The sequence below is a fragment of the Babylonia areolata genome, chromosome 29 (genome assembly GCF_041734735.1).
Source record: "Babylonia areolata isolate BAREFJ2019XMU chromosome 29, ASM4173473v1, whole genome shotgun sequence".
NCBI classification, from domain to species: domain Eukaryota; kingdom Metazoa; phylum Mollusca; class Gastropoda; order Neogastropoda; family Buccinidae; genus Babylonia; species Babylonia areolata.
The window spans coordinates 7,745,894-7,758,515 of record NC_134904.1 but is presented as its reverse complement, the minus strand read 5'-3'; the positions used below and the strand labels follow the sequence as shown (position 1 = coordinate 7,758,515).

The 12,622-nt window shown below is 49.3% G+C and overlaps 1 protein-coding gene across 1 annotated transcript in view; it reads left to right on the top strand.

Moving 5' to 3' along the window:
* Positions 1 to 12,622, top strand: part of LOC143274892 (uncharacterized) — a 66,372-nt gene that overhangs the window by 46,017 nt on the left and 7,733 nt on the right. Inside the window, exons 8-11 of the mRNA XM_076578875.1 lie at positions 2,295 to 2,520; positions 6,546 to 6,671; positions 7,229 to 7,463; positions 10,483 to 11,384. Coding sequence (XP_076434990.1) covers positions 2,295 to 2,520; positions 6,546 to 6,671; positions 7,229 to 7,463; positions 10,483 to 11,384 — 1,489 coding nt within the window. The remainder of the gene's footprint in view (positions 1 to 2,294; positions 2,521 to 6,545; positions 6,672 to 7,228; positions 7,464 to 10,482; positions 11,385 to 12,622) is intronic.

The window sequence follows — 12,622 nt, the reverse complement described above, 5'->3', positions numbered from 1 at the left end:
TGTCTGTCCATATCTCAGTCCTTCTGTCCCTCTGTCTGTCAGTCCATCTCTCTGTCCCTCTGTCTGTCAGTCCATCTCTCTGTCTCTCTGTCCCTCTGTCTGTCAGTCCATCTCTCTTTCTCTCTGTCTGTCAGTCCATCTCTCTGTCTCTCTGTCCCTCTGTCTGTCAGTCCATCTCTCTGTCTCTCTGTCCCTCTGCCTGTCAGTCCATCTCTCTGTCCCTCTGTCTGTCAGTCCATCTCTCTGTCTCTCTGTCCCTCTGCCTGTCAGTCCATCTCTCTGTCTCTCTGTCCCTCCGTCTGTCAGTCCATCTCTCTGTCTCTCTGTCCCTCTGCCTGTCAGTCCATCTCTCTGTCTCTCTGTCCCTCCGTCTGTCAGTCCATCTCTCTGTCTCTCTGTCCCTCTGTCTGTCAGTCCATCTCTCTGTCTCTCTGTCTGTCAGTCCATCTCTCTGTCCCTCTGTCTGTCAGTCCATCTCTCTGTCTCTCTGTCCCTCTGTCTGTCAGTCCATCTCTCTGTCTCTCTGTCCCTCTGTCTGTCAGTCCATCTCTCTGTCTCTCTGTCCCTCTGTCTGTCAGTCCATCTCTCTGTCTCTCTGTCCCTCCGTCTGTCAGTCCATCTCTCTGTCTCTCTGTCCCTCTGTCTGTCAGTCCATCTCTCTGTCCCTCTGTCTGTCAGTCCATCTCTCTGTCTCTCTGTCCCTCTGTCTGTCAGTCCATCTCTCTGTCCCTCTGTCTGTCAGTCCATCTCTCTGTCTCTCTGTCTGTCAGTCCATCTCTCTGTCTTTCTGTCCCTCTGTCTGTCAGTCCATCTCTCTATCCCTCTGTCTGTCAGTCCATCTCTCTGTCTCTCTGTCTGTCAGTCCATCTCTCTATCCCTCTGTCTGTCAGTCCATCTCTCTGTCTCTCTGTCTGTCAGTCCATCTCTCTGTCCCTCTGTCTGTCAGTCCATCTCTCTGTCTCTCTGTCTGTCAGTCCATCTCTCTGTCCCTCTGTCTGTCAGTCCATCTCTCTGTCCCTCTGTCTGTCAGTCCATCTCTCTGTCTCTCTGTCTGTCAGTCCATCTCTCTGTCTCTCTGTCTGTCAGTCCATCTCTCTGTCTCTCTGTCTGTCAGTCCATCTCTCTGTCTCTCTGTCCCTCTGTCTGTCAGTCCATCTCTCTGTCTCTCTGTCCCTCTGTCTGTCAGTCCATCTCTCTGTCTCTCTGTCCCTCTGTCTGTCAGTCCATCTCTCTGTCTCTCTGTCCCTCTGTCTGTCAGTCCATCTCTCTGTCTCTCTGTCCCTCTGTCTGTCAGTCCATCTCTCTGTCCCTCTCTCTGTCCCTCTGTCTGTCAGTCCATCTCTCTGTCTCTCTGTCCCTCTGTCTGTCTTTTCACCTATCTGCTGATCTGTCTGTCCCCCTGTCTGTCTCTCAGTATGTCTGTAGGAGTCCACTGTAGGGGGGTGGGGGGGGGGAAGAAAGAGGCAGGGTGGTGGGGGAGAGGGAGAGGGGGGAGGAGAAAGAGGCAGGGTGGTGGGGGAGAGGGAGAGGGGGGAGGAGAAAGAGGCAGGGTGGTGGGGGAGAGGGAGAGGGGGGAGGAGAAAGAGGCAGGGTGGTGGGGGAGAGGGAGAGGGGGGGGGAGAAAGAGGCAGGGTGGTGGGGGAGAGAGAGAGGGGGGGGGGGAGAAAGAGGCAGGGTGGTGGGGGAGAGAGGGGGGGATGAAAGGAAAGCCAGACTCAGACAAAGAGGTCAACAAAAGCTTCACAGTCAGACGGACATACAGCTTGCCAAACAGACAATCCGGAAGACAGTCATACAAACAGACAGACAGACGCAGTGAGAGTATCACAGACAGAAGGACAGAGGGACAGACAGCCTCTTTCTCCCTCCCTCTCCCTCTCCCCCACCACCCTGCCTCTTTCTCCCCCCCTCCCTCTCCCCCACCACCCTGCCTCTTTCTCCCCCCTCTCCCCCACTACCCTGCCTCTTTCTCCCCCCCCCCCTCTATCTCTCCGCCTCTCCTCTTTATCTCTTTGTATTTTATTCTGTTTTTATTTCCCGTCGTTTTCTCTCTTTCATTGTATCTATGTGTCTCTGAGTCTGCACCTGTCTGTGTCTTTCTAATGAATAGATTATGTCTTTTTGTAACATTCAAAGATAAAGCAAAATGCAAATGAACGAACAGACAGTGAGACAGAAAAATTAGCAACAAAACGTAAATACATAAATACACAAATGAATAAATAAATAAGTGAATAGATAAATACACGAAAAGAAGTATCTATCAGTAATTCGCTATGTCCGACACACCACAGCCACAAACTTCAGCTCAGCAACATACTTCCGGCGGTAGTGACGTCAGGCCGAGGGAAGCGCGTGCTGGTGGAGGGAGAAAGCGGAAGCGGAAAGACGTATCTGGCGGCCATGCTGACGTACCAGTGGGCTAGCCAGAGCACCTACTTTAGCAGTCACTACAGATTCCTTATCTACTTGGATGCTCGCTTGGTTCGTGGGCCTCTGGCTAAAGCCGTCCACTCTCTGGTAAGCGGTGTGACAAAAAGGATTATTACATTTTATAAACCTAAGCAGCTCACTTGGATTGTAGTGCGTTGTTTTGTATCGAGTTCTGATTTTGAATCGTTTGTTTTCTACGCATCTTACATTTTATCATATTTTGATGCATTTACCGATTAGTGGGTTTTTTGTTGTTGTGTGTGTGTTGAATTGTTTTAACAAATTCTATGATAATGTTTCACGCAAACGTAGTGTTGGCTCACATGGGTGTTGGGTTTCTGTGAAGGTCATGCATCTGCTTCTTCTTCTTCTTCTTCTTCTTCTTCTTCTTCTATCAAAGTGGGTTTTCCTACAGATTTTTTCCCAGGGAAACTTTTGTTGTTGGTGAGGGTTCTTTTGGGTGGGTTCATGTTGCACACTGGTCCTCAATTTATCATTAACTTTGAAAGATTAGCACCCGGACCACCACTCTAGGTCTGGTGGAGGGGCAGGGGGTGGGGGTGGGGGGGATAAAACCTCCGGTCAATATAATGGGACTCGAACCCGTAGACACTGGCTTCCAAGTCCTGCGCACACCACCTGGCCGTTGTTCCACCTCCACTGACGAATTACAATTGTGGGTGCCTTTGTGGATGCACGTACCCACGTGTGTGTGTGTGTGTGTGTGTGTGTGTGTGTGTGTGTGTGTGTGTGTGTGTGTGTGTGTGTGTGTGTGTGTGTGTGTGTGTGTGTGTGTGTGTGTGTGTGTTCACGTGGATGTAGTCATTGTTGTTATTGTTATCTTCAATCGTCAGGATTATGATTTACATTCATGCAAAACTCAGAATCAGAATAATAATCTTCCTTTTTCTTCCTCTGTCGCCCTCGACAACCCCCCCCCACCCCGCACCCCTTTTCCATCCCACCCCCACCCCCTCTCCCCCTCTTCACGGCCGCACACCTTTTCCCGCCAGTTGGCACCTCCCCCTCCCCCCTTTCGTTCTCCTCCCGTCCCCCCCCCCCCCTCTCTCCTCATCCCCCTCCCTCATTTTTCCGCACTTCACACACACCTGCTGTGCGCCACCTTCACACCGACAACGCTTATGGAACGTGATTTTACTTAATTAATCACGAAGCTTGATAGCTTGAAGGTTTTTTTTTTTTTCTCTGCATACAAACGAAGTTCAGTTCAAGATGCACCCACTGCCTTACAGCTTTCTGGGTCAAACATAACGCAATAACTCCAATAAACACGGTGTATTATTTTCTTGTACCTTGCTGAAGACCTTTGCAATGGGAAAAAATCAGTGCATGGGAGAATGAACAGGTTGGGCAAATATTACGAAAATAGACCTGTCTGTTTAACTGTCTGTCTCTGTGTATGTCTGTCTGTCTCTATCCCATATTCTTAGCATTTGCAGCCAGATATATGAAGTATTGGCTCAAGCTGCTTGGAAAATGGAGAAATGCCATTTGCTATCCTTTTGTCAGTTGATGAGAGGGATGGAATATCCTTGGGACTGTCTGTCACAGTTCAAGAGTAAAAAGATATCGGACTCATTATGTTCAGCCGATATGGTACTTTATGATAATTATTATGATCTGGTTGATAAAAGGGATCTGGTGTTTGACAATTAAATGACTTTTGGTTAAAAAAAAAACCACAAAAAGAGGGGGGGATGGGTGAGGCGGCTTTGGTAGTTTGTGATCTTAAACAGCAACAATAAATAAGATAAAACAAAACAAAACAACAACAGCAGCAAAAAAAAAAAAAAAAAAAAAAAAAAGAGAGAGAGAGACTAAATTTAGAGAGACTAGACTGAGAGAGAGAGAGAGAGAGAGAGAGAGAGAGAGAGAGAGAGAGAGAGATTTCGTGTCAGAGAGATCGTCCGACTGCTTGGATTCACAGTATTCAGAGATGCAGATGCATTCATGCAATTTCGCTTTGGCACCTCTGCATTTGGTAACCCTATTCAGTTTCAGTTTCAGTAGCTCAAGGAGGCGTCAAAGCGTTCGGACAAATCCATATACGCTACACCACATCTACCAAGCAGATGCCTGACCAGCAGCGTAACCCTAGAGCAGGACATGGGCCGTGGCAGATATCGTAAGGCGTTGCACCTCCGATTCAGTGTTGACCAAGGTTCCAGTCCCGTGTCGGCATGTTTTGTGTCACCGGGGAAAGGCTCTTTTACTCCACGTTTCCTTACCTCAGCAAGGTGTGAACGCGCACCTTTCACCCCCCCAACCCCCAACTTTCTTCATCCCCCCCCCAACCCCTCCACCTTTCTTCATCCCCCCACCCCTCCACCTTTCTTCATCCCCCCACCCCTCCACCTTTCTTCATCCCCCCGACCCCTACCCTTCTTTATACCCCCCAACCCCCCACCTTTCTTTCTTCATCCCCCCCACCTTTCTTCACCCCCCCACCTTTCTTCACCCCCCCAACCCTCCACCTTTCTTCATCCCCCCAACCCCCCACCTTTCTTCATCCCCCCAACCCCCCACCTTTCTTCATCCTCCCCAACCCCCCACCTTTCTTTCTTCATCCCCCCCAACCCCCCACCTTTCTTCATCCTCCCCAACCCCCACCTTTCTTCATCCTCCCCAACCCCCCCACCTTTCTTCATCCCCCCAACCCCCCCACCTTTCTTCATCCTCCCCAACCCCTACCTTTCTTCATCCTCCCCAACTCCTCCACCTTTCTTCATCCCCCCAACCCCTCACCTTTCTTCATCCTCCCCAACCCTCCACCTTTCTTTCTTCATCCCCCCAACCCCCCACCTTTCTTCATCCCCCCAACCCCCACCTTCCTTCATACCCCCACGCCCCCACCTTTCTTCATCCCCACCCCACCCCCCACCTTTCTTCATCCTCCCACCCTCCACCTTTCTTCATCCTCCCACCCCCCACCTTTCTTCATTCCCCCCACCTTTCTTCACCCCCCCTCCGCACCTTTCTTCACCCCCCCTCCGCAGCTTTCTTCAACCCCCCCACCTTCCTTCACCCCCACCCCATACCTTTCTTTAGCCGGGGCAAGGTTAAAACAGTGGTAGGAGAGGAGTGGGCCCCCTCCTTCCTGTGCCGAGCGTCAGACACAGTGAATAATGGAATCGTTACCCCGATGGCCTTAAAATGCTACAGGGACATTTGTCCTTTAACTTTTAAGAGCATGTTACTGATCTTCTGAGCATGTTACTGATCTTCTGAGCATGTTACTCTGAGCATGTTACTGATCTTCTGAGCATGTTTTTGATCTTCTGAGCATGTTACTGATCTTCTGTGGCATGTTACTGATCTTCTGAGCATGTTTCTGATCTTTTGTGGCATGTTACTGATCTTCTGTGGCACGTTACTGATCTTCTGAGCATGTTACTGATCTTCTGAGCATGTTACTGATCTTCTGAGCATGTTTCTAATCTTCTGTGGCAGGCATGAATGACTGGGTGAGATGCTTCGCGCAGCAAATACAGAGAACCGAGAAATGATGTGGAAAGTTGAAACAGGGAGTAAAAAACCCTGGAGGTGTCTCAACAGTTATGTCAGACGATGATGGAGCGTTGATCTCATTATGTTATTTATGTTTATCCATTTATTTATTCATTTATCTATTTATTAATCTATTTGTCTTTTTTATATTTTTTAATTTAATTTAATTTAATTTTTTTAAAGTTTAACATGGCCTCAAGAAAAATGTCACTTGGAAATTTGATGCATGTTTACTTGTTATATACATAGTCACTGTGGCTGTTGGAGTTTCAGTTTCAGTTTCAGTAGCTCAAGGAGGCGTCACTGCGTTCGGACAAAACCATATACGCTACACCACATCTGCCAAGCAGATGCCTGACCAGCAGCGTAACCCAACGCGCTTAGTCAGGCCTTGAGAAACGCACAGCAAGTGTATTTTGTATTCACTACAAGGTTCGTGTGACTCATGGTAACATATATATGTCAAAAGTTCAGAATGTAACACACACACACACACACACACTCTCTCTCTCTCTCCCTTATGGTGCCCTCCCATAACGTTTCTAAGTACTCACTGTCCATTCATTGGTTGTCTGTCCCAACAGGTTTTACCGGAAAGCTCCAAAATCAGCCCGGAGGAATTGTGGGGGTTGTTGGAGGCACATGCACGGGATACGGTTTTCATCATTGATGGATTCGACGAGGACCACAGCAACGAAGAACTGAAGAAGGTATAAGATTGTGTGTGTGTGTGTGTGTGTGTGTGTGTGTGTGTGTGTGTGTGTGTGTGTGTGTGTGTGTGTGTGTGTGTGTGTGTGTGACCATGTACAAAAGACACTTTATTGACTGACAGTGGTGATCATGATGATGACGTTGTTGCTATCGGTGTTGCTTTTGCTGCTGCATTCCTTATCATCATCATCTAACCATCATCAACGATGATCACGATGATACCGATAGTGATGATGATGAGATATTAAAATGTATGACTGTATGTCTGTATATTTTTTTTGTGTCTGTCTGTCTCTCCGTCCGTCTGTCTGTACGTATATATATATATATATATATATATATATATATATATATATATATATATATATATATATATAAATACATATATATGTATGTATGTATGTATCTACTTTCTTGTGGTAGTCGGACTGTAGAAGAAGCAGGCCTATGATGCTTAGTATGACGAGTGGTCTCCAAACAATACCTCGCTCTCTTTCGGGTTGATAGACATTCGATGATTAATGACGCATGCCAACACGCACCACATACGTCACAGGTGATCCTCGGAGACAAGCTACGTCACGCCTCTGTGTTGTTGACGTCACGGCCGGAAGCCCGCGCAGCGAGATTGCTGTCCCCTGACGAGCGTCTGTATGTGCTGGGGCTCAGTAACGTCAACATCGGCCGCTGCCTCAAGACCTATGCCGTCATCGCTCAGATGACGTCAGAAGAATACGATCGATTCAATGACGTCATCAACAGCCCAGAGTTTGAAATTCGCTCGCAATTAGGTGAGTGGGATTTCTTTTAAAAAGAGAAAAAAAAAAAAAAAAAAAAAAAGAGCAAAAAGCAAGTAATGTCGGTGATGATAGCGAAACACAATATTGTATCGCAAATACAATACGCTCTGTAAATGACTGTGTTGTCAAAAGCACTACTCTACACTACACTGTAATACAATGTTTTACACTACACGACACTCCACCACTAAGGTGCAAACACTAAACTACGCTACTCTGCACCACACCACACAGTACAGCACAACACCACAACACAGCAAAACACAACAGCACAACACAGCACCACAGCACAACACAACACAGCACACCACACCACGGGACCACACAACACAACACAACAGCACACAGCACCACAGCACAGCACAGCACAGCACACCACAGCACACCACACCACACCACACCACACCACGGGACCACACAACACAACACAACAGCACACCACAGCACAGCACCACACAACACCACAACACAGCACAACACAGTACAGCACAACACCAGACAACACAGCACCACACCACAGCACAGCACAGGACAACACCACAGCACAGCACAACACAACACAACACAACACCACAGCACCACACAACACAACACCACAGCACAGCACAGCACAACACAGCACAGCACAACACAACACCACAGCACCACACAGCACAGCACAGCACAACACAGCACCACACAACACCACACAACACAACACCACAGCACAGCACAACACAACACCACAGCACAACACAACACAACACAGCACAGCACAACACAACACCACAGCACCACACAGCACAGAACAGCACAACACAGCACCACACAGCACAACACAACACCATAGCACAACACCACAACACCACACAGCACAACACCACACCACACCACAACACCACAGCACCACACAGCACAACACAACACCACAGCACAGCACAGCACCACACCACCACACAGCACAGCACCACAGCACAGCACCACACCACACCACCACACAACACCACAGCACAGCACTACACAACACCACAGCACAACACAGCACCACACAACACCACAGCACAGCACAACACAGCACCACACCACAGCACAGCACCACAGCACAACACAACACCACACAACACAACACCACAACACAGCACAACACAACACCACACAACACCACAGCACAGCACAACACAACACCGCACCACAGCACTACACAACACCACACCACAGCACAGCACAACACACAACACCACAGCACAGCACAACACCACAGCACAGCACAACACCACAGCACAGCACAACACACAACACCACAGCACAACACACAACACCACAGCACAGCACAACACCACAGCACAGCACAACACACAACACCACAGCACAACACACAACACCACAGCACAGCACACAACACCACAGCACAGCACACAACACCACAGCACAGCACACAACACCACAGCACAGCACAACACACAACACCACAGCACAACACACAACACCACACCACAGCACAACACACAACACCACAGCACAACACAGCACCACAGCACAACACAACACAGCACCACACACAACACCACAGCACAGCACAACACAGCACAATACCACACAACACCACAGCACAGCACAACACACAACACCACAGCACAGCACAACACACAACACCACAGAACACCATACCACAGCACAACACACCACTATAGCACAACAAAACACCACAGCACAACACCACACAGCACAACACAACACCATACCACAGCACAACACAACACCACACCACAACACAGCACCACACAACACCACAACACACAACACCACAGCACAGCACAGCACAACACCACACAGCACAACACCACAGCACACAACACCACAGCACAGCACAACACAGCACCACACAACACAGCACAGCACCACAGCACAACACAACACCACACAACACAACACCACAGCACAGCACAACACAGCACCACACAACACAACACAGCACATCACAACAGCACAGCACAGCACAGCACAGCACACTTACACGCACTCACGACACGTTTCATCCCAGACACCCCTTTCGTGTGCTTGCTCGAAGCGGTCTTCCGGACATTACTCTACACTGCAATACACTACAGCACACTACACTATACTAAGGTGAAAAACATTGCACTGCACGACACTACACCAAGGTGCAAAACATTGTACTTCACTACACTACACTACACTACACTACACTACACTACACTAAGGTGCAAAATATTCCACTGCACCGCACTACACTACACTACACTACACTACACTACACTACACTAAGGTGCAAAACATAGCACTACACTACACTACCCTAAGGTGCAAAACATTGCACTACACTACACTACACTACACTAAGGTGCAAAACATTGCACTACACTACACTACACTACACTAAGGTGCAAAACATTGCACTACACTACACTACACTACACTACACTAAGGTGCAAAACATTGCACTACACTACACTACACTAAGGTGCAAAACATTGCACTACACTACACTACACTACACTAAGGTGCAAACATTGTACTACACTACACTACACTACACTACACCAAGGTGCAAAACATTGCACTACACTACACTACACTACACTACACTACACTACACTACACCAAGGTGCAGAACATTGTACTACACTACACTACACTACACTACACCAAGGTGCAAAACATTGTACTACACTACACTACACTGCACTACACTACACTACACCAAGGTGCAAAACATTGCACAGCACTACACTACACTACACCACACTACACTACACTACACTACACTACACTACACCAAGGTGCAAAACATTGTACTACACTACACTACACTACACTACACTACACCAAGGTGCAGAACATTGTACTACACTACACTACACTACACTACACTACACTACACTACACTACACTACACTACACCAAGGTGCAAAACATTGCACAACACTATACCCCACTCCACCCACAGTTACACATAACACTCACCAAACGACACCACTACCGTTGTCTTCATATTTTCTTCTCCCCACAGCCACCCCCTACGCCTGCCTGCTCCTCTTCGGGGTCTTCCTGACCAACGGGGTCGCGGGGCTCTCCTCCCTCACCACCCTCACCTCCCTCCTCCAGCGCTTCCTGGTCGCCATGGCTACCAGCTTCCTGAAGAAGCTGGGCGTGGAGATGGTGGCGGTGGAGGGGGGGAGGCAGTTCAGTCCGGAGCTGGTGGCAGCCATCAGCGAGATCCAGGCCTTGGCCTACAGAAGTCTGGTGTCGAGGCGCAAGCTGCTCAGCGAAGCCGAGGACCTCCCGTCAGCCCTTCAGCACCTCAGAGGCGTCCTGGAGGAGGCTGAGGCTGAGGAGGAGGAGGGTGTGGGCGAGATAGCAGCAGCAGCTGGCGCGGGGAACTACACAGCAAGGAGGGACAACAACGCGGCTGCTTCCAGTGAGGGTAAAGGAGGAGGAGGAGGAGGAGAAGGAGGAAGTAGAGAAGAAGGAAAAGAGGAGGCGGAGGGAGAAGAGGAAGAAAAAGGAGGAGAAGAAGAAGGAGGAGAAGGAGAGAGGGTGAAGAAGGGGGTGAAGTGGGAGCAGGCGCAAGAGGACAGGGGTACGAAAGGAAATAAACCAGCCGTCGTTTTGACAGACGCCCAGCTGCTGTGTCGGGTTGGCTTACTACACAGGGTGGGGGTGGTTGGGGGAGGAGGAGGGGGAGGAGCAGCAGGGGGGAGGTGGGCCTTCACGTGCAGCATGACCCGCGAGTTCCTGGCGGCGCGCCACCTGGCGGACATGAGCGGGGCTGGGCTGGGCGAGGCCCTGGGGGAGCAGAAGATGCTGCGCCACCCCCGCTTCGCTCAGACCACCTCCTTCCTGTGTGCCCTCCTGCAACACGATCCGGACCCCGCAGTGCCCACCTCCCTGCTGGAGGACATCGCCATTCAGGTCAGGGTCATTGACTGACTGGTTGTCTGACTCATTTACTGACTGGCTGATTCACTGGCTGGCTGGCTGACTGACTGACTTACTGACAGACTGATTCAATCACTCACTGACTGATTGAATTACTGACTGATTCATTGACTGACTGACTGATTCACCGACTGACTGGTTGAGTCACTGACTCAATCACTGACTGACAGGGTGACTGGCTGACTGATTGATTCATTGACTGGCTGACTGACTCGCTGAGTGATTCACTGAGTGACCGACTGATTGATTCATTGACTGGCTGACTGACTCGTTGACTGATTCACTTAGTGACTGACTGATTGATTCATTGATTGGCTGACTGACTCGCTGAGTGATTCACTGAGTGACCGACTGATTGATTCATTGATTGGCTGACTGACTCGCTGAGTGATTCACTGAGTGACCGACTGATTGATTCATTGATTGGCTGACTGACTCGCTGAGTGAGTGACTGAGTGACCGACTGATTCGACGACTAACTAACTGACTGGCTGAGTCACTGAATGACTGACTAGATGTCTGTCTGTCTTCCCGGCTAGCTGGCTGAGTAACTGATTCACTGAGTGACTGACAGTGTCTGTCTGGCTGTTTGACTGGCTGACTGGTCGACTGGATGTCGGCCTGACTGGTTGGCTTACTGACTGACTGACTAATTCACTGTGTGATTGACTCGCTGACTGGTTGACTGAGGGACAACCACCCACCACCTTCCCGTCTCTCTTTTGTCGCTGACTCTACCTGTCTGTCTCTGTCTCTGACTCTACCTGTCTGTCTCTGTCTGTATGTCTCTGACTCTACCTGTCTCTGTCTCTGTCTGTATGTCTCTGACTCTACCTGTCTCTGTCTCTGTCTGTATGTCTCTGACTCTACCTGTCTGTCTCTGTCTGTATGTCTCTGACTCTACCTGTCTCTGTCTCTGTTTGTATGTCTCTGTCTCTACCTGTCTGTGTCTGTATGTCTCTGACTCTACCTGTCTCTGTCTCTATGTCTCTGACTTTACCTGTCTGTTTCTGTCTCTCTGTCTCTGTCTGTATGTCTCTCTCTGTACCTGTGTGTCTCTGTCTCTACCTGTCTGTATGTCTCTGTCTCTGCCTGTCTCTGTCTGTACCTGTCTGTCTCTGTCTCTGTCTGTACGTCTCTGTCTCTACCTGTATGTCTCTGTCTCTGACTCTCTCTCCAACTGTCCCTTTTTTAGTCCGTCCATTGAAAGT